Genomic DNA, 21924 nt, shown 5'->3' on the forward strand with positions numbered 1-21924 from the left:
CCTTGATGCTGGACACTCTCCAAGGGCAGAGGAGCTATACCCTTGCCTGCGTTTTCAGCTATGCAGTAGCACACGCAGCGGTATAAAAGACACAGTTTCCCCCAAGGGGTAGTTAAAACAACTTCGTGACGTTTCCTTTAACAAAAACAGTCAACTACTCCATTTTTGTTAATTTTGTTCTTCTATCCCCCAGCCCCTCGGTTCGTTCCATTCGGGCTGTTGCCCCTCTCCCGTCATTTTCTGTCTCTCGCTCTTCCTTTCCTACTCTGCCAAGGACGTCCCAGGGGAGGGGTCGAGGGTCCCGTTGCAGCCCTCGCTCCCGCTGCAGGGTTTATTTCCCGATGCAGCCGGGTAAGCGACTCAGAGCACAGCAGCAGCTGTAACCGCACCCTCCTCTCGGGGCCGGAGAAGGCGGCGCCTCCCCACCGCGGCTCCGGGGCGGCGGCAGCGCTGTGAGCCGCCGTGTGTCCGCTCCTCTCCGAGCCGCGCGTAGCGGGAGCTTGGAGCGACCTCCGCCCAGCAGGGGGCGCGCGCGGTCTCCACCGCGCTTCTCCTTCCCTGTTGGCTCGGCTGACCCGCGCCGAGCCGCCGCCGAGGGGTAGGTACGGCGGGGGATCCGTCTGCCGGCCCGCGGGGACGGGCGGCCTGCGGGGAGCGCCGCGGTGGGCCGGTCTGTCCGGGAGCGGAGGGGTGGGGTGGGGTGGGCGCCGTGCCCGGGCCTTGCCGAGCACTGCGCGCCGCGGAGTGGGGGTAAAGAGCAGCGGCACCGGCCGCCCCGAGGCGGCAGCGCTGTGGCCGGAGCGGCGGCGGGGAGCGGGCCGCATCCCTGCTCCAGGCCGCATCCCTGCCCCAGGCCGCCGGTGAGGGCGGCGGCGGCTCGGCCGGGGGAGCGCGGGGAGGGCCCGGCCGTGACAAGCACGGCGAGCGGCGGCAGGAGCGACACTGGGCCGAGACCTGCTGGGGAGCGGTGTCGGTGCCGCGCTGGTGGGTTTTGGGAACGGCGAGCGCTGCGGGAGCTGCGGCCGCGGGAGGGGGACGGCGGCAGGACAGGGGCTGCGTCCTGACAGGGCTTTAGTGAGCGTGCAGCGCCTGCGGCCTGTTTGAGCGTATTGCTGGGGGGTAACAGGCGATAAAAGAGACTAAAAGGCAGTGTGTGTTTTTGCTTTTCAACCTGTCCTCAAAGCTGTCTTTGATAAAGTAATTGCTGTCTTTAAGGGAAATGGAGTAGTTACTTTTTTTCCTTAGACAACACTAAAGTTTTTGATCAGCTGCTGCAAAGGGACTTAGTATTGTGCTGAAAAAATAAGGATTATACCTGAGTTGTAAAGAGGATGGGGAAATAACTTGAGACAAACTGGTGAGCAGTATTGTAAAGAAACTCCATCAAGTCTGAGAATAAAAGATTATAAAATTAGTTCTTTGAAGATCTATCTTGAGACCAATCGTATGAAAATTTAAATAAAGATCATAATGTAGCAATTAAAACTTCAGTGGTTTAATTTGGTAGTGATGAAGGGTTGGGAGGCATTGGCAATACAGAAGAGGGTTACAGTACTAGACAAAGAGAATTTAGTGATCCTGAGGGCTGGAGTTTGAAATAAGAACAATAACAATTTAAAGAGCATGGGCTTGCATGGGAAGCACACAGTTTATAGATGAAGTTCTTACCCTTTGAAAGCAACACAAACCCAAGATATGTTTTAGGTAGTCACAGGGTGTACGTATAAGCACATGGAATATTTCAGGAGGCATTGCTTTATACGTATACAATGATACATGATCCCTGATCCATTCAGCTTTCTGTAGTACAGATGACAGACAGGCTCATAGGCCTATCTTTGAGTGCATGGGCCTTGTCCAGCAAATTTCAGTCGTGGCGTTCACTGAGATTCCGCTGTCACCTAAATCAAGACGACAGAGGGCACCACTTTGCTGCTCCAACTTGGTGAACCCACATCTGGGGAAGTGCGTGTGTTTCTGATCTCTGCATCTGAAGGATACAGCAGGTTATAGAAGGACAACTGAAAGGGCCAAAGGACTGGAAAGCCAGGATTGCTCACATTAGAGAGGAGACGGCTGGGGTATGACCAAGACTTACGAAATGAAGGCAGTGGATAAAACAAAAGTTATTTCATCCAGTCTTGCAGCACTGGGATGGGGGTTGCTTGCTGGGGCGGCTGGCAGGGCAGTTTAAGATGGCTATAGGCAAGGACTTCAGTGGGTGTGATGGGGAGTTGTGGAGACAGTGTGGGCAGGTTCAGCAAGGGATTAGAAAAGCTGACAGGAAGTCTGTTGAGGGGCTGCTAAAAGGACGAGTGGGAGGTGGCTGCTGGGGTGTGTTTGGGGAATGGGCTGCAGATTGCAGCCAGGCTCATGTGCTCTCCCAAAGACGGATCTCTGATTGCTGAAAGCAGAGTGCTAGGCAAGCTTGATCAGTCTCATCCAGGACAGCAGTTCCTGTGAGCTTGTGATCAGTCTTTTCAGTGGGAGAATTTTTGTTCTGCAGGGTTTAGTTCTGGCTTCTGAACTGTTAGCATTTCCATGAACAGCCTAGAAAAGGCAGTGAGCAACAAGGTGCTAGTGTTGGCTGATAACGGGTAGCAAAGATAAGATTTGCTATGAAGAGCTGCAGAAGTAAGTAAGTCTGTAAGTCTGAGTAATTGATTACTAAATGTAATGGCACGTGAATTTAGTATAGGGAGAGTGATTCAGATAGCATAAAAAGAATCCTAACTTCCCATATGAAATACTGGTCTCACAGTAATGAGCAGTATTTTGTAGTTACATTGTATGGTTCCATGAAAATGTAACCACAATAATCAGCAGCAGTCAAAAAGGCAGATCAGATAGTGAGTATTATTGGGAAACACATAAACAACAAACCAGAGAATCTTGTTGTGCCACTGTGTTAATCCATGGTTAACCTCAAACGCCCTGTGTGGTTCCCCCACTCCATCTTCCAGCTCAGAAAGCATATAGTAAAAAATAGCGAGATTAGGAGAAGCAAAGCAAGAATGGTCAAAGACACAGACCCCCTTCCATATAGAGAATGGCCAAGAAAGCTGAAACTGTAAAATTCATCCTGATTTCTGAGGAGGATATGATGAGACCTGTAGAATCACGAGTTGCAGGGAAAGAACAAGCAGGGGTCAACTGCCCATTTTTCCAGCAGGAGATCTGGTCCACAAGTGAAGCTAATGAGGCTTTGATTCAGCAAGATCAAAAGATGTAGTTCTTCACAGAGAATTGAGTTGGAGAACTTACCAGAGTATGTTGTGGATATTATATGTGTTGAAGAGGAGAGTGGGGAGGTTCACAGGGTGGGCACTGAGGGGTGCTAAATATACAGGAACCCCATTCAGATGAGAAAGGATTTGAATGGAAAATGCAAACACTTGCCCTATTCTTTTTCTTTTTTTTTTTTCCCCTGGTCTTTGCTTTTAGCCACCATTTGAAAAATAATGCTAGGCTTAAATGGACCTTTGCTGTGATCTCCTGTAGCTGCTTTTACGTGAGCTTCTTATTTACGGGAGTGACAGTCAACATGGACTTTCTTCTGTGTGGGTTTTTTCCACCCTTTCTCAAATAGGACTGAGTACCACCTGCCAAACCTCTTTAAAGAAACGTGGCTATTGCTGTTCAGTGTCTGGACAGCAGCTTTCGTGTTGAGTATAGTCTTTTTCACGTAAGTTACTAGCATTTACAAAGTTATTTGAAGGTGGAAGTTTTTCCTGTACAGGTGATGTTTTCTGTTTGTAGGCTCAGCAGGATCCTTTGATGAAATTGGTAAACATTAGTTGAGCTGCTTCATTCTCAGGTGCCATAGTTACAATTCCAAATCTATTTCACATCTTTCCAGTAATTTTCCATTATATTTCTAGTCAATTCCAGCCTTTGTGCACATCAGGAGCTTAAGGATGGCCTCCCTGATTCTCCTTGGACATGCCAGTTGTCCCTGGAACCTGTAGACTGCTGATTTACCCCCTTCAGTTCATTAAGACATAGTGTTGGCAGACAGTACTACTACAGGTTTGCCTACATGGAAAAATATTTTGAGCCTAAGCATGGTAAAGTAACTGTTTATGAAAAATATCAATATATATTAATTAGAAATATGACCTTGATAGTGTTACCATATCATCTTACTTATCATGTCATGTAACGTGAACCAACATGATCCAATTAAATATTTAAAGTCATGCTGTATTGATAGAGATTTAGAATATTTGCAAGTAGTAATTAACTATTTGGGTTTGATAAACTGGTTTAATGATTAATGTGAAATAACAAACTAATGAACAAGCAGAGTAATATTTTAAAGGTAAAGACAAAGATACAGTTCTATATAAATGACTTATAAATTTAGGCAACATCTGCTTTCTAAAATGACCTGCTTTTGTTCATGAGCTGTTGGATTTAGTGTTGCATATGTTACTAAGGTCATGTCATGAAAGTTATGTATGACTAAGATGACATAAGGTATTATATATATTATAAGAAATAAAGTGAGAAAATATGGACTGTACAGTAATAATTGGTTTAGTGACAGGTTCTTGGCTGTTAGTTTACTTTATTGCTGGAATAAAGCTAAGCTCTGACTTCTGCTGATTCCTGCTGGACACTGAAAGTTTTTCCCATTTTAGTAAACTTGTCATCTCAGAGTTACTGTTTGTCTAGGAAGGGTCTGAGATTTTGGGAGGTGTTTTGGGTTTAGTTTTCATGGGTTTTTTTAAAGAAACTGGCATAAATGCATATGTTTTTAAAGGAAATACCTTTGTCTTCAGAGCTCAAGCCACATAACCACAGTCCTCATTTCACAAATACAGCAGCAGAGCTTAAAGGAGGTTGCTCTTTGTACCACAGGGGAATAGCAGTTTGGATTCCAGAAGTCTTTTTCATCAGGCTTTATAAAATCTTCTTTCAGGCCTCCCACCGCTTCCTTCTCAGGAAAACACAACAGTGCGGGGGGTGTGTGAGTGGGTTTCGGGCCGCGGTTAGCTCTCACCCCGCGTGGCGGCAGTGTTCCCCTGCCTGCATCCCTCGCTGCTCCTCGCTGGCCGCTGCCTTCTCTTGCCGAGGGCTGCTTCGAGCTCTGCAGCAAGTTTAAATGCAGACACTTCATTAGGAGTGGGACGAATTCTCTCTGGTCTGTTAAAACAAACAGATAAACCAACCGCCAAACAATATGCAGTGACCTTTGATGATTTCTTGATTAGCGTATACTAGCACCCTACCTGTTCCCAGCAGAGACAAAGAAGGAATTTGAATAAAGGTCTGCGAAGAGGTTGATAAATATGATCAATGTAAGTGATTCGGTAACTTCCTATAAAAGCAGATGTGTGCAAACTGACCACAGTGATCAGGGAAGTACTGCAGTTATGTACTGACTTATCTGAGCTAGTTGTGGGGTATTGAATTTACAGCTGATTTGAAGAAAACTATAAATTGCCTTTCTTCCTAAATAGTTCCTTTGTGGAAGATGAAAAATGAGCAAGGTTCAAAAATGCCTAAATGTATATTTGATAGAAGTTAACTGCACTGAAACGTGATGCAATTGATTTGCCATTTAAATGTAGTAAGGATAAAATGTTTGTGAATCTGCTTGTCAATAAAGGTGCTTTAAAAGAATGATCTCTTTCCTGTTGTTCCCTTATTCTGTATACATAAATACACAATGCATGTGCTGTATTATCTGGGGAAGTATTCTGCAACCCTGGAATGGTATTTGAGATCTTGTTCATTTTTTATCTTGTAATGTTGGCATACTCTACATTGATGAGCAAAGCTTCCTGTTTCTCAATGCCACTGTCTGCTGATCCATAGACGAGCAGCAATAGTTATTCTGATTTTTTTCGTAAAGCGCTTTGTAGCCTGTACATGCAAAGCACTAGGTATGTGCAGTACACCAGAGTTTCTGCTCACAGGATGGTCCTGACATCAGGAGAGTATACCTGTATGGCTCATGTCTGCAGAAGGGAATGACTGAAAACAAATGGTATAAATAATGTTCTTGTATTGCCACCCATGTGTCTGGCTAGGGATGAGAAGAGAGAGGTAGGTCTTATGAACCTGCTGTTACATTGAATCCGGGAACTGTTGGAAAAATAACTAAAATGCTGCAAAATATAGCTCTGTGTAGCTGACAGACATTGTGCTGTACTGAATCTGAGATGATGCTTTTAGCAGCAAATCCTTATTAGTGAAGCAGTAAAACTCTGTTCCTGTTGAATTCATAAGATACAGGTTTTTAATGGAAGATACAGAGCTCTCAGTGAAGCTTCATGTAGATAAAGGGGCTCTTTCCTAAACAGAAATTATAACTGATCATATGATACTTTGCTCAACATAACATTGACTCAGTTAAATGACTTCTCAGTGACTTGCACATAAATACATGTATGCATGAAAATGTGTGCAAGGAATTTCTCCCTCAGCCTACCTAGAAAGAAGAGCATAATATTGTTGGGTTTATATTTCAGCAATTGGTCGATGTTCAGAGGAAGCACAAGGTAATGTGGTGGGGTTTGTTTGTTTGTTTTAAATGATTAAGTTAAGCCTACTTAAAAAATTAATCTTGTATATGCAAATAGAGCTTATGTTCACATAGTGGTCCCATTTGACCAGGAAACATTGTCTTCAGAGATCATGAGCTTTCAGTTTAAGCAAAGGACTAGAATGTTTTTCATTCATTTAAAGACTGAAGAGGAAGAGCTTCGCAAGCCACTGCCACTGAAGTACTCTCAAAATGCACTCTTTCTTGACTTTTAGTTTCCATTTCTTGGAGGAGGCAGTTTCTTTTGTAGTCTTACTGATGCGCCAGTTCTAGATGTTGAAGTATGTTGAGGAAGTGTCAAGTACTGAGCAATCTGGTATTGTTCCCTTGTCCTGATGTATTGTTTTAAAACAGGGACAATTCAGTTTGTCTGAATGTTCCTGGAAACATCGAAGTTTTGCAGAACTGGATATCCCATGTAGCAGTGACTGGCTCATAAATTACAGCTTGTCAAGTTCATTCACATTTTTGCAGTGGAGAGATGGGTCCCATTAGTGATTCTGTCTCACAATCTAGCTGTTCTCTCCTTTTTCCAGAGCTATTTGGTAACTTAAAATGAGAAGGCAGAGGCAACAGCATACATTTACTGCAAAATAAAACTGTCCATGGTTAGCGCAAATTTAGGACTACTTTAAGAAGTGACAGAACTTGTATCTAGCCTCTATGGTTTGAGTTACTCAAGATCACTCCTGACTTCTGCAGGTGTGAATGTGTTGTACAACAGATCAATGTGTGACCCTGAGTTACTGTTGTACACAGTACTCGTAAGAGACAACTGGCTTCTAATACAGATAAGTAAATAATTCGCACAGAATCACTCAATATAAGCATTCCTTCTGAAAGCAGAACATTCAGTTAAATTTTCTTATCCTCTACTAGCGCCCGTGCTTACAGCATAATTTCTGAAGTTCTGTTAATAAGAGTACGCTGTGTCGAGGCCGTATCCAAGTTGTATAAATTTAGGGAAAATGTATTCTTATATTATGCCTTTCTTATGGCAATCCTTTTTGGTTGGGAGAGCATCTTTGATTTACTTTTTTTTTCACAAAAACTAATTTTCTATCAAAGGACCAAGTTATTAACATCAAAACATTTTTTCTTTTTTTAAAACCCTATCATTTAAAATATGTATTTTAATTAGGCACTGATCCATTTTTAGAAGCAGTCATTTACTGAACCAAATCAGGTATAATTAACTCCAGTAGTAGCAGGAATACATAGAGATATTAAGAACGCTCAGTTTGCAATACTTTCATGTCTTGTTCCTAATGCAAGTCTGTTTGTCCTAATATATGCCTGTGCCATCAGTGCTTAACGTAGGTGTACCAGCTCCTAGGCAGGTTCAGAGTTGTTATCCAATTCATCTTTCAGAAGCGATTTGAAGAGAATGGCCAGTGCTTTGGAATTTTGTTTCTAAATCCATTGCATTAGATATTCATTACAGCAATAAGCTTTTTGATACATACTGTGGTCAGAAATGTAACCACAGTTTGCTTATACAAAAATGTCTAATTAAGTTGGCTATTGTATTTGTTCTGAGTTTTGCTAGACAAGAAATACTGCTAAATTGGGTTAAATTTGGGGAAAGAATGTATCATTTGGAGACTGGCATTTTAAAGATGGTGTATAGCTCAGCTTTGTATGCAGCTTGTATCTGGCATTGGTTAGGTAGCCATATGTGAAATAGAATTGTGTTTGTAGGAAAAAATCTTTTTAATCACAAAGATAAATCAAACCAGATGGTCCAGAATTTTTGCCTTGGGAAGAAGGATTTGTTGGGATTTTGTCTTTCTTTATGTGAAACACTAAGGTTTCACTTTAGCCTTCTACACTTCAGTGATCCATTCTGAAAGATTCTGGTGATAATAAATTCTGAATCAGAATGACTTCCAGCCACACTTTCTGATAACTGCTAATCTTTGTGCTTCCTTTCCTGAGAAGATAAGGCAGTGACAGCTTTTTTTCTGGTATTATTAGCTAATGTTTCATCAGATTTATATGTGAAGTGACAGGGAATTCTGTAAGGGTTTAGTAGATATACACATCTGGTATGAAAGTGTAAACATTAGCTTACGTTTAACAGAGTGTGCTATAATGTTTCTCAAATAGCATGCATTTCTTCCGGCATAATATTCTGCTGTTGTGTTATGTTAGGCCGTGTATAAAACAGGTCTAAACACTCAAATATTACTTTACAAGTGAACCTCCATTGTTTTATCAAGTACAGGTAGGGTTTTGCGCTCTTGATGTGCTGTTACTATGGCTAATAATCAGAGGTTTTTAAATGATTTATGACCTGGCTTTAGGGAAGATTTAGTTCAGAATGTAAAGGTCACAATCACATTGTACAGAAACTGTGCCCAATGTTTTTCTCAGCAAAGAGACTAACAGAGTTGAAGGGAAATTCTTTTATCATTTATGACTTGGGTGGGCAGTAGGCAAGAAAATTGAAATTGCTGTCAGCTGGGAATTCCAGCTTTACAACACTGAGGGGTTTTGTAACTTATTCATCAGAAATATGAGTAAGTACATTTTGCTTTCTTCTTGGGTAGAGTAATAAGAAAGCTGTTAGTGCCCTAAATGACACCAGTCTTGCGTGAAATGTTTTATGGTGCATCAGTGAACTGGCTTTTGCTATTGGAAATGACTGTGGAAAAGGGTGCCTGAGCCAGTGATACACCGTCACGTGCTTAAAAACATGCTTGCAGCCTAGGCGAATGTACTCTGCTTAAGATCATTCCTCATACAGATACCAGGATGTAGAAGTTATTCCCATCTCTTCTGCATCCAAGAATAAAAAAAAACAGTTGTGCATTCCTGCGCTGGGAATCTAGACAGTGTTGCCACATGTAGCAGAATTTGTCCAGATAGGAAATACAATAATGAAGTTTAAATATGATTTACTAACCTCAACAGCCCCAGATGCTGCAGCTGTTAATCAGACCAGAGTGTAAACATTTTGAAATTACTTTTGTAGGTACTTTGATCTGGAATTTGATCTAAAACATGGGGGAAGAGCTGTAGAATACAGACGTTATAAACTCTTGAAAAAAAGGAGAGGTTTTAAATCTGATTCTTTGGCTGTAGGCCATGTTTCCGTTCTCCTGGCCGAATGAGTGCACTGGTGTGGAAGGATACCTTATATAGATGAGAAAATGTAAATCTGCATATAGCAGACTTAACAAGGGCTATTCAGAACACTGCTACATCATGAGCCCAAAATACAAACCCCAGGGCAAGTGAAATACACTGTTTCAAGTGAAGTTTCAGTTCAGTTTCCATTCAAAGTTTATCTTGTAAAATCACTTTTTCTTGTGTCCCATAAGCACGCTGTCATTCATAACCTCATAATTTGACTCATTTTTAAAATATTATTCTGCAAAACTTAAATCACTGTTCATTAAATACTCTCTATCAAGAAATCCATGGTGAAACATTCATCTTCCTCTTTTAGGGCCTGATACAGAAAGGGACTTAATCCTTTTTTTAATAGTAAGTCAGAAAAACTACGTTTGTGTTTCCTTATATAGAGGTTCTAGTTGAACCCACAGTAGCTCTGTACTTGATTTTACCATTGTCCTTCTTGTACCCACTTCCAGTTTCCACTTTCAGGTGGGTAGTTTCAGTTTTCTATGGTCAGTGTTGCTATTCTTGCTTTTCAGTAGTCTGTATATCTGCGGCACTATAAAAATAATGTTCTGCAAAGACTATTGAAAAATACGTTTCTTGCAGAATGAAGGACTTAGTATTTATAGTAATCACGCATTTTCAGCAACTGACTGTACTTTGTACATCAAGTTCAGATTCAAATGGTAGAAATCATGCTGGAGCTTTGCTTATTGCTAGTAAAAACTGTAGTTAGCATCACTGTTGACTGGATTGTACACGGTTTCCCAGTTTATGAAACGTGGCTCTTCCTTTCAGTTCTGATCTCCAGTGTTTTGCCCTTTAGTACCAATACCACTACATGTGATCCTTTACTGGTTGAAAGCTAATGGCTTGTCTTGCATTTGTGACGTTGATCTTATCCATTTTCTGTAATAGTAAAGCTTTGCTGCTGTTTCCAGAGGTGTAGACTGAAAGGGGCTCTTTCCATATTACCGAAAGGGAATGCAGCACACAAAGTTAGTATGTACAATATGAAGATTTCAGAGTTGGTTTATGAGCTAGTTTGCATTTTTGCTTGGGAAAGCTGAGGACTACCAAATCGTGTTTATTTGCCTGGCTTCACCATAATTTCTTCCCACTTTATTTGCAGGTCAGTCACCTGCTCCAAAGAGAATCAGAACGATGTCCTACGTGTTTGTAAACGACTCTTCCCAGACAAATGTGCCACTGCTGCAAGCTTGCATCGATGGAGATTTTAACTATTCCAGACGACTGCTAGAGAGCGGTTTCGACCCCAATATTCGTGACAGCCGAGGCCGAACTGGCCTTCACCTTGCTGCAGCCAGAGGAAACGTAGACATCTGTCAACTCTTGCATAAATTTGGCGCTGACTTACTAGCCACCGACTACCAGGGTAACACAGCCCTTCACCTGTGTGGGCATGTGGACACCATCCAGTTCCTAGTTTCTAATGGACTTAAAATTGATATTTGGTAAGCCACTTTATTTTATTTCTATTTTTTTACTTTAAACTTATTTTAAAGTTTAATGTTTTATGTGTACATGGAATCATAGAATCAATAGTTAGGGTTGGAAAGGACCTTAAGATCATCTATTTCCAACCACCCTGCCATAGGCAGGGACACCTCACACTAAACCATGTCACCAAAGGCTCTGTCCAGCCTGGTCTTGAACACTGCCAGGGATGGAGCATTCACAACCTCCCTGGGCAACCCATTCCAGTGCCTCACCACCCTAACAGGAAAGAATTTCCTCCTTATATCCAGTCTAAACTTCCCCTGTTTAAGTGTTAACCCGTTACCCCTTGTCCTATCACTAGAGTCCCTAATGAAGAGTCCCTCCCCAGCGTCCCTATATGTAACACATTAGTCTTATCTTGCCAGAGCCTACCGTATTAATTTCTTGCTGAAATGTAGTATGTGGTGCAATTCCACTTTAAGACATCTTTTAAAAATCCCACAAAATTAAGAAGGCAGGAAAACAATAAGAGGCCGCTTCTGCTGGTCTGTGCAACAGGCAAAGCAAATAAACAGAGCAGCTGCTGGTGGGGGCTGTTGGAGCTAATCCTGCCTCACCGCTGACATTGCAACCGTGGGTTAGCCAGACAGCCAGGTGTGGGTGGTTGGCACCGAAGGAAAAAACACATTGACTGCTCTAAAAGAATTTTCTCCACTCCAGTTCTATTGTTTTAATTGTTGCACTGTATGAGACAAAGGAAATACAGTGTATGTGTGTGTCAGTTCATTCCCATACTCCTTTGGTAACAATGCTTCCTTTCAGTGCTTTCCCCCTCCCTCAAAGTCTGTGACTCAGTTCTTCTTTTAAATATTGTATAGTCTTTCCTTCTGGCTTCCAGCAGCTGTCAGATGCCAGGGCTCAGATGTAAGCTCTCAAGCTGCAAAATAACTAGCTATTTCATTGCAGTAATGGAATTGTTTTGTTTGTGGCACTTTTGCATACTTACAACATGTGCAAAACCAGTAGTAACTTCAAAACCTCTCGGTTTTTTAATCTGTTGCTTTTTCACCTGTACCTCATTAATGTTTTCAACTCAGCAAAAGACCAGATTCTTTAAGGGCTGTGGCTTTGGCTTTCTTTGTCCTCATTTCAAACAACTGGTGAAAATGCTTAGTCTGAAGGCAGCTCCACTCCTATTCGGTACGATTTTAATAACAGCAGAGGGACCATCTGTATTTTATTTCATTTTTGCCTGATGTCCTAATACTCCCATGGAAAAGGAACTATGAGGAACGAGATTGCACAATTCCTTCTTGAAATTAAGTTTAAATTTGAATACTGCCATAAATCTACTGCTTATTTTTTTGTTCTAACACCCAGAGATTCCTATTAGGTTACAGTACTAGGAATTTCAATAGTATTTAGAAGAGTTGTGTAGTTTCAAACCTAAACATACCAATTTTCTTGTATAGTCAATTATGTTGTAACTTGTATAAATGGGAATTTCTTACTGTCTGGTATGACAGAAAATAGTTCTGGGGACTTAATTAATTGTAATGTTTTATACTGAGTTGTCTTGTTACAAAATTTCTATATTAAAAGTTTCTTTTCTTCTCTTCTCATTTCCTTTTGTGGGGTCATTTTAGCAATCACCAAGGTGCAACACCACTTGTTCTTGCAAAACGAAGGGGAGTGAATAAAGATGTGATTAGACTGCTGGAATCTTTAGAGGAGCAAGAGGTGAAAGGATTTAACAGAGGAGCTCACTCAAAGCTGGAAACAATGCAAACTGCAGAAAGCGAAAGGTATTTACAAAACAAAAATAATTACTAGGAGAAATAATATTAATGGCTTTTCCATTTCTGTGATTGACTTGATAGTTAAAGGAGAACTGAAGATTTCAGGAAGATTGCTGACAATTTCAGGGAATGTGTTGGGTTAGAGGGAAGTTACAGATGAATTCGTAAAGGTCTGATTCTGGGAATGTGCTTATTTAGAATTTGCATAAATTGTACTGGCACAGAAAGTAGTAGCAAATTAGTGGGACTAAGAAGTGAGATACAGGCAACCCAGAGGAAAACTGGGATGGCACAGACAAAAACCTGGGATGGCAAGGGAGAGGAAATTAGTAGGGATAAATTGTGGTTCAGGAGCACAAACTGGAACTTCATTTACCTAAAGCTGTATGCTGTAAAACGGAACTTCGTCACTGGAAAGTGGTATAGGAGAATAGGCTTGATGTAGTTCATGTGGAAGTAGTGAAGTCAGTTCTAGGAGTTGATGCTACCCTGAAAACACAGTGAAGTCCTACAAAGCATAAAGTGACATATGTCCACTGCGTAAAGCTGCCAGTGCTGTCGTAAAAAGCAGTGTAACCTATGTTGTGTATTACAGTCTATAATGCTCTTTAGCCCCAGTCGAAATAAGTTTTATCCCTTAAGAAGCGTGGAGAAGCGTTACTTCAGTGCTCAAGGCAACAGTGCATCTTCTTGCGAAAGAAGGCAACTAGAGGTCTGTGTAGCCTGGCAGAGGGAAGGCTAAGGTGTGTGGCTGCTGACAAGAAATACTGGTTTTGGACAACATAAAGTGACTATTTAAGACAAAAGATGATGATAGCGCAGGAGAAAAAAGACACAGATAAACCACAAATACTTTTCTGATGGAAAATTGGGAGTGTTTTTTTACCGTGAGCTTCCAAGACAGCCTTCTTGTAGGATTTAGATGAGGCAAGAAGCCTTGCACATTTCCAAGGAGGCTGATTCTCTTGCAGCAAGAGATCACTGAATTGCCAGTAAACATGACAGAACATGGGTCTCAGATTAATAATGCAAGAGATCTTTCCAGTACTGTTTGTTGTGTTGTGTTGTGTTGTGGGGGGTTGTTTTGTTGTGGGTATTTTGTTTGCTTGTTTGTGGTTTTTTTTAAATGATATTGGAAACAGAATATCAGTGTTGCTTGGAATACTTGCTTTTATAATGTATTTATTTTATTGTCTACTAATGAGCATGAACTGTGACTGTTGGAACAGTGTGTCACAGAAGACAGGGAGTTTTGTCACATAATTGTTGTTCAGCTTGTGTCAAAATGCACACAGCTGGTACCGTAAATGAAAATTAAACCCTGTAGATGGAGTTGTTATCTAAGATACTCTCAGTGAGCAGATTGGAAGTTCATTCTTATCCATTAGTGACCTCAGTCATCAGAGAGACTGTGACGCGGGTATAAAAAGAATTCATGCATGTTATCTTAACTGCATTTCTATGAAGGTTGCTTGTCACACAGCAATGCGTTTATGCTGGTTTTGTTTAAACATATGGACCAACAGCTCAGCCTCATTTAAGTTCCAGTTTTTGATTCGATAGTGTCCCTTTAATGAACATAGCTTCCTTTCTGTTATTTGACCTTCATAAATGTTATATTGTTTGCTTTGGCAAGGAAGTCAGCAACTCTCCTTGGGGAGAGGCACAGAGACATAAACAGCGCACTACCCAGCATGTTTGTGAACGTGTTTAAAATGTCTGAAATACATTATTTTTAAAATAACAAATAACAGATGCCTACAGCAGCGAGAGAAGTGAGCTTGTCTGCTGTTTGCTTTGTAAATAAATAATGTCTTCATAACGGTTGGCTTTTGAGACCTCTGCAGTTTCGTTCCTCCCTCTTAGTATTATTTTCACATTTTAGAGACACTTAGATGAATGTCTTCTGTCCTCTCCCAGCGCACCAACTCTCTTACATTATGTATGAACCTATGGAGAAATAATGGTTGCTCTTTCTGAAAACAGTCTCTGGCTTAAGTTTTCTGCTCCTTATTACATGCAGTGCTGCTGCTCTGGAAGCAGAGGCCAGAGCTAGGTTCCCGAGTCAAATTCATTTTCACTTGCTTGGCACTCCTCCCGGTGAGGAGTGGCACTGTGCCCTTTGGAGGCAGAGCTCGCTCTGTCCATCTTCCAGTGCAGACAGTCTGTCCATGTACGCAGCACAGCGTGACCTGTGGCTGTGCCCGCAGGTGCATCCAAATGTCAGTTCTACGTTGTGTTGGAAACAGAAGAGAACATCTGTCTGGGCTGTGGGACACAAACCTCTTCTGTAGGATGCACTGCTGCATTACCTTTACCATCTTAAGCAGCTGTAATTCATAATAAGAACAAATGGAGAAGAGAAGGTTCCAGGGAGACCTTAGAGCATCCTTCCAGTACCTAAAGGGGACCAACAAGAAATCTGGAGAGGGCCTTTTTACAGTGGTATGTAGGGATAGGACAAGTGGGGATGGCTTTAAACTGAAATAGGGAAGATTTAGATCAGATATTAGGAAAAAAATTCTTCACTATGAGGGTGGTGAGGCACTGGCACAGGATGCCCAGAGAAGCTCTGGCTGCCCCATCCCTTGCAGTGTTGGATGGGGCTTAGAGCAGGCTGTTCTGGTGGAAGATGTCCCTGCCTGTGGCAGGACAGGGCAATGAGATTGATTTTAATTGGGTTGTGATATAAAATAGCAAAAGTGTTTTCTATGTACCCTTTTCTATTTAATGAGCAAGCGTGATCTTTTCACTTAAATTGCATTGCACCTTTATTTAACCTCTGTGTGGTAATGTATTAACTAGTTAGTACTTAATGAATGTAGTTCTGTTCGACACCAATGGCTGTCTTATTAAACCTTTTGTTTCGCTTGGGAAACCATAATAAGCAAGGAAGATGACTAAATCTTGCAGCTATGGGCAAGCAAACAGAGCTTTACAGTGGGTAAATATCTAAAACCCAAAAAAGCCAAGCTATTTAATAGGCAGTTCCTGAAATCTTCTGCTCATGATGCTGCAATCCTCAAGCAAGCTACGGGAGTTCAGGCTAATTATTCTTCAGTGGCTGTACTTCCTAAGAAAAAATACCTTATGAATAGTGGGAAGTTTTTCAGTGGTGTAATCTTAGGAGAAAGATTTATAAGTGAGACCTTTTTCTGATAACAATCATTTGTCAATTTATTATTGTCACCAAGAACAATGGCATTTCTGCAGTTAGTTTTGACGTGGAAATTACTTTTCCCTGAAATGTTTTCTTTTATTGTTGCTATAAGAGATATATAGGAATGTGGTAACTGAAAGCAATTAGAAGGGGAGAAAAAACTGGGTTTTCTCTGCTTGCCTTCTGCTATTGACATCATCATGTACGTAGTTGGTTTCACCACTTCTTTTCTGTGCTTGTCAAAGCCTGATCCTGTAAACACCTGTGTGTGTAATTTCACTTAAGTGAGAAGTAACAGGACTGTGCAGATGGCTAAAATTTTATGTAAGTAAAATCAAGCGATGAGAAAGTTTCCCTATTCTATGTGAGGTTTTTCATACAGCAACAGTTTCCTGTTACAGACTAGTTGTGAAACCAGCAAAATAAGGAGAATGATACAAGAAGCCACGCAGTATTTGAAACAACTTGTGTTTTCCTGAAGGAGATTCATTGTCAAGATGACAGCTTCATTCTGATTTTATATTTGTTTCTCATTTAAAAGTGAGAGTTCCAGTCCCTAATTTATAGTCTCACAATTTAAGAGGGCCTGATGAATTGGTAGTGGAATGTTAAATATCAGAGCAGTTGCTGAGCACCATAGGATAGAAAACACAGCAATGCCAATTTGTCTTGAAGATCAGAAAGTTTCTGAACTTCTTGTTACCCAAATTTATTGTTTTCTGTGATGTTTTTATGCTAGAGAAGAGGCCTCTGGAACAAAGAGATTCAGAAGAGTAGTAAAGATCACCACAGATTTCAGAACGTAAATTATATTGGTCAAAGTTTCCATTTTATTAGTCAGAGGTTATTTTTACATCATAATTTGTTAACAAGAGCTGTGCCCCTTGAGGTTTTAGCTTATGCTTCATTAAAGTTTACTAAGCTGTATTTAGTAGTAATTATGAGAACTGACTTTTGAAGTCTTCTAGGTGGCAAGCCTACAAACAAATAGCATTCTTTTTACACAGGTTAATAAAACATCCTTTCAACTAAGTAAGTTTAGAGTTAGGAGTCTTTTCCTGATCTGCTTTGTCTTGACTTAGCAGAGGCAATGCTATAAATCTGTAGTTTAGATGTAGTTTTTAATTTAGAATGTTTCAGTTGCTCTTAGTAGGATTACTGTCATACTTAAAGGTACATTCTTTTGCTCTGATGTATTTTTAACTTTAATCCTTTGTAGTGCGATGGAAAGCCATTCCCTCCTTAATCCAAACCTACAGCAAGGTGAAGGAGTTCTTTCCAGTTTCCGGACAACGTGGCAAGAGTTTGTGGAAGACCTGGGCTTCTGGAGGGTCCTGCTCCTCGTCATTGTCATTGCTCTTCTGTCGCTTGGCATAGCGTACTATGTTAGTGGGGTGCTTCCTTTTGTAGAAAACCAGCCTGAACTGGTGCACTGAAGCAAATGTGCAGAAGTGCACCATGGTTTTCCCTGTTCTAATGTTATTTTGAGCTTCTTGGAATTATTCTCTTGGTGCAGGCAGTGGCAGCTGTAGATACTGTTTGCCTTTTGTACTTATTATTAACCCCTTTGAAAGAGGGATTCATTCATTTCAAGGAAAACACTAAATTCTAAAGCATTCCTAAGCTACCTCTGACTTACCTTGACTTGCAGATAAGATGTGCAGATAATCCTCTCTGTTGATAAAATATTATGATTAGAAAAGGCCTTTCCTAATAAATACTAAATTCCTGGGCGTAAGAAGTATATCCTAGTACAGAACCAAATTTGATTTATTTTCCCTATGAAGAGATAAATCTATTGTTGGATTTTTTTGTGTGTGCTCCGGTTGAAACAAAAATATTCTTTTGTAAGTCCTCCTCAAGAAATCTGGATAATATAATAATGCATACTGATATATAGACAGTAATAAGCTGCAACTTTGTAGTTCTTTTAATGCCGCTCCATAGCTTCATATCTGCTAGCTTATGAAAAGAATGAGAAATCGTTTGAGTTTTTCTGTGTCTTTAATGAGTAGATCACTCCTTTATTTATTAGGTTAATGTAATGTTTCTTCTCTACATGGATTTAATGTTGTTAATACCTGCCTGAAGTAAATCTTGTAGAACAAAGCTGTTTTTTGTGCTTTGGAAGTAAAGTTGTTTCAGCCTTAGGCTGAAAATTTTGCCTTTTTGTTGCAATGTTACTAAGCAAGCCTTTCTTTGTGAGGGTGATTAAAAAGTGATTTAGGTGTTCTGCTCTGTATATAATAATTCTGTAAGGTCATTGTGAAATATGTCATGAAGGATAACTTCTTATTCCGCCCACAGGGACAGAGTGAACCATACAATTAGTATTGGTTTTGTGTTTGTGGAGAGGACTCGACTGCATAGGATTCCTTTCTAGAATTGTTTTCCATTTCGGTTGTTTTCAGACAACACTTACAGGCTTATGGATTATTTTCTGAATATGCAGAATAAAAGGATTTTAAATGTTACTATTTAGGAACATTGTATGAAATTAAATGAAATCTTGACCCATTCTGTACTTAGCTGTGACATCCTTTGTTTGTAAATAGCCTAGGGATATGAATCAGTTACTCTTTTATGAAAGCTAGAAAGGTACTAGGCAGTAAGTTGGAGGCTTTCAAAGAGCAGATTCTCTCCTCCCATGCTGATCAGACAGCTGACTCTCTTGCTTGCTATTGCCTTGAAAATCCCAACCAAAATGAATTCTGCAAACCTAATGAATCGTTGTTTTTTGACTTAGCCACTCCTGAATTGTTGCTAAATAACATATAACAGTTAAGAAATTTTAAATGATTAAGTATTGGCAGAAGTAACCGACATCTCTCTGTTCTGCTACCACATGTATTTTTCTGTCTTGTTTATGGGTTTGAGTAAAGAGGGTTGTTGTCTGTGTTTTGATGTGTGACATGGGCTTCACTGAGCTGGGCCCCATTCTAAATTGCATCTGAATAATCCTTGATCTCATTTGTTAAGTCAAAGGTTAATGAAACGATACTTTTCTAGCAGCTGCAGTGCTGCAGGAAGGAAAGCCTCTGAGGGAGAATACAACAAACCAAACAAAAAAAGGCCCCAGTGCATGCTCCTCTTCTGAATATTTCAATTATTATATGTCTGGTCATGAACAGAGAGTTATAAACTCTTAGATACCTAAATCACATTCCCTTCTCTCAGTAAGTACATTTCTGTTAATAATACACTGTGTCTTGGATAATCATGTCGTCTCTCAGTGTGTACTATCTCCATAATTTGTAACTGTATTCTTGTATGGGTGAATGCCACAAATAAATAAATGTAGTAAATATGGTTTTGTTTGTTATTACATTAGTGCATGGTAATGATGCTACCCCATCTTACTGAGCTTGGTTGGTTGTTGTGCATTGTTAATGAGCTTTTCAGAAGCGTGGAGGTTCCCACCCAGACAAATGGCAGCCACGCTCTCAGTATAAATGAGGTTTTAGAGCATGGTTTCTTTAGATTTGCCTGGTTTATTTTCACTGGTGTTACTGAATTGAAGTTGCTGTCTGGCCTGTCTCTCTCTTACATAAGATTTCAGGTACTGAACCTGTGCTAAAGAGGTCCCTCGAGATTTAAGATTATCTATAAAGGGGTGCAAAATATAACCAAGAAAACAAAGCTTGAGCCTCAAGTAGCCTTTCCTACTTTGCTGTACTTTGCTTATGCTGTATGCAACAGCTGCTTATGCAGCTTCAGAGCTGTGCATTGAAAAGGTCTGAAAAAATTGTGTGTATGTTCCAAATTAACATATTTTCACTTTTTAAACCCAAAGAGATCCAAAGCAGTGTTTGAAATTCACTGTGTAATGACTGCTGCTCTTTGAAATAAGGATGTGATAAACATCTGACTACAAGAGGAGTTTGATCTGGATATACCTCTGTTACTGAAAAAGGGCAGCTCTGCCTTTCAATATACCTGTAAACATTAACATCTTCCTTTTCAAAGGTTGATTCTAAAGAATTAATTTACCTCCTTTACACTAGATTCCAAGGAATACAATCTGTCTTTCCTACAGGAACAGACTTTAGCCTGCTTCCTCTTGAAACTGTTGTCATAAGGAGTTTCACTGTTAGAGCATAATGGCATAGATTGTTCAGATTGTCTATAGGTCAGTAAGATTTATTTAGTTATTGTTGCAGTCTGCATACCTTGATCTAGGGACTCCATTTTGCTAAAGCATTCTTCAAATCCAAGGCAGATTGCTGTTTCAAGCTGTTCTCGAGCTTATGAGCTAAAACAGAGTAAGTAATTGAGAGGGGAAATGATCATGGACGGATGAAGTAATTTTTTCCAGTGTTATAAAACTTGGTGGACAAGATCATGCAAGGTAAACTGGAGTGTAAAATAGATGCATTTAGGCTGTACTGCAGTGGGCTGTCCCTGCGCTCACAGTTATTCCACACCTGTCTTACATTGTAGTAGCTTGTTCATGTACCATATATTTTTATCTTCAAGGGCTTCTGTTTTCCCTCATATTGGTAGTTTGCTTTGTGGAAGGGGATGATCTCTTCTGTGACTGTCATGGGGTGTTTCTGGTTGCAACAATACGACAGGTATTTCATTACTGGACGTACCTGGCACTGTGAGGAGTACTATCATGGAAAGCTGCTATGAGAGAAAGAATGTTGTTGCACTTTAAATTATTGAAACAGAAGATTTAGTCAGTTTTTGGGCTCTGCAGCTGGTCTGAAGATTGATTTTTAGCATGAGCCATCTCTCTGTCTGTTTTTAATAACTTAAGTAAGTCAAAATTATCACCTTGACCATCTATTGTAGATGGGCTAGTTAGCTAGGTAGCTGATTTTCTAATCGAAATGTGTTTGGTCATAGTACTTTAGAGAAATGCAAATTAATTTATTCAGAAATTCCATAACATCATTTTAAAGTAATACTAAAGGTGCAAATTGCAATTGAAACTCTCTGCAAACTCAAAAAAAAATGGGTAATGTCATCACATTCAGAATTTGCAAGTCTAGCATATGTTTAAATGTTACCTGGAGTTGAATTTTAACAGAACTGATTTCTTCCTCGGCTGACACACAAGCTAACTTGATTCTCTAAGCCAGTTGTTTTTGAAGTTGTTCCTGTTGCTGAAGCCAGCTCTTTGTTTAACTCAGATTTGCATTGGTGATTAAAATAAGTCTTAAATGACGTGAGAATTACATCAGAGTGCTTTTTCTTCGCTCGGTGTTCATTTCTTACATTTCACCGTTAATCCTTGGGGGTTGGTTACTTGGGATGCACTTTCCTAAATCATCCAGAATGATGTAGAAATTGTTGCAAATTGTTGCTGCATTTCTCATCCCTGGTGTTGGGGCTTTCTGGAAGAATTCAAATGTCATTGCACAGTTTCATAACTCACAGTTCCCTGCAAGTGCTGAAACTTGCAGCAAGTTGCTGCAGGTGCAGATGTTGAATCATGAATCTCAAATCTCTGTTAACATGATGCAATTAATTTCTGGTGGCAGTAGAGATAATTCTGTACCCGCACTCAGAGGGTAGTGTGATTCACCTGTTATCTTGAACTTATTCAAGTGCTTTGGCTGAGTTTTGTGTTGCCTGACATCTTTGTATTGCTCTTGCAAATGCTTCAAAGGAGGAACACTTCTAAGACACACAGTATTGGGAGACAAATGCAACCAATTGGTAGGTCTTTGCTGGGAATTCACTGCCAAGGAGCAGAGTGTTCCTGCGGTCACTCTGTTACAGAAATCTGAGATGAAAACTGGAAGTCTCCATCTGACAGTGATGTGGTGCAGCCTGTGCTCTCACACAAAGCAGAACTGACACTCTGGTGTTGCAGC

The 21924-nt window shown here is 40.4% G+C and overlaps 1 protein-coding gene and 1 long non-coding RNA gene across 3 annotated transcripts; one reads left to right on the forward strand and one right to left on the reverse strand.

The window, feature by feature from the left end:
* The first annotated feature begins 475 nt into the window (after positions 1–475).
* Positions 476–18249, forward strand: ANKRD46 (ankyrin repeat domain 46). Of its 2 annotated transcripts, none has more exons than XM_061447980.1 (4): positions 476–598; positions 10812–11154; positions 12787–12945; positions 17319–18249. In XM_061447980.1, exons 2-4 carry the CDS (start codon positions 10844–10846, stop codon positions 17533–17535), a joined length of 687 nt encoding a protein of 228 aa, XP_061303964.1. In that variant the 5' UTR covers positions 476–598; positions 10812–10843; the 3' UTR covers positions 17536–18249. The 2 variants fall into 2 exon arrangements, with proteins under 2 accessions (XP_061303964.1, XP_061303965.1); XM_061447981.1 differs by having other exon boundaries at positions 561–602.
* LOC133266604 (uncharacterized) lies at positions 3726–10403 on the reverse strand. Its single transcript, XR_009742454.1, has 2 exons — positions 10296–10403; positions 3726–3802 (listed from the first exon to the last, which is right to left on the reverse strand). It is a non-coding gene; the product is annotated as an uncharacterized LOC133266604 (long non-coding RNA).
* Positions 18250–21924: the final 3675 nt, after the last annotated feature.

This window comes from Pezoporus flaviventris, unplaced genomic scaffold (genome assembly GCF_033815535.1).
Source record: "Pezoporus flaviventris isolate CSIRO_AGI_PZ_B2104156 unplaced genomic scaffold, CSIRO_AGI_Pfla_v1 ptg000007l, whole genome shotgun sequence".
NCBI classification, from domain to species: Eukaryota; Metazoa; Chordata; class Aves; order Psittaciformes; family Psittacidae; genus Pezoporus; species Pezoporus flaviventris.

Coding starts and splice junctions, on each gene's coding strand:
- ANKRD46 (XM_061447980.1), top strand. CDS start 10,844: ATGTCCTACGTGTTTGTAAACGACTCTTCCCAGACAAATGTGCCACTG. Junction 11,155..12,786: donor GGACTTAAAATTGATATTTG/GTAAGCCACTTT, acceptor GGGTCATTTTAG/CAATCACCAAGGTGCAACAC. Junction 12,946..17,318: donor CAAACTGCAGAAAGCGAAAG/GTATTTACAAAA, acceptor AATCCTTTGTAG/TGCGATGGAAAGCCATTCCC.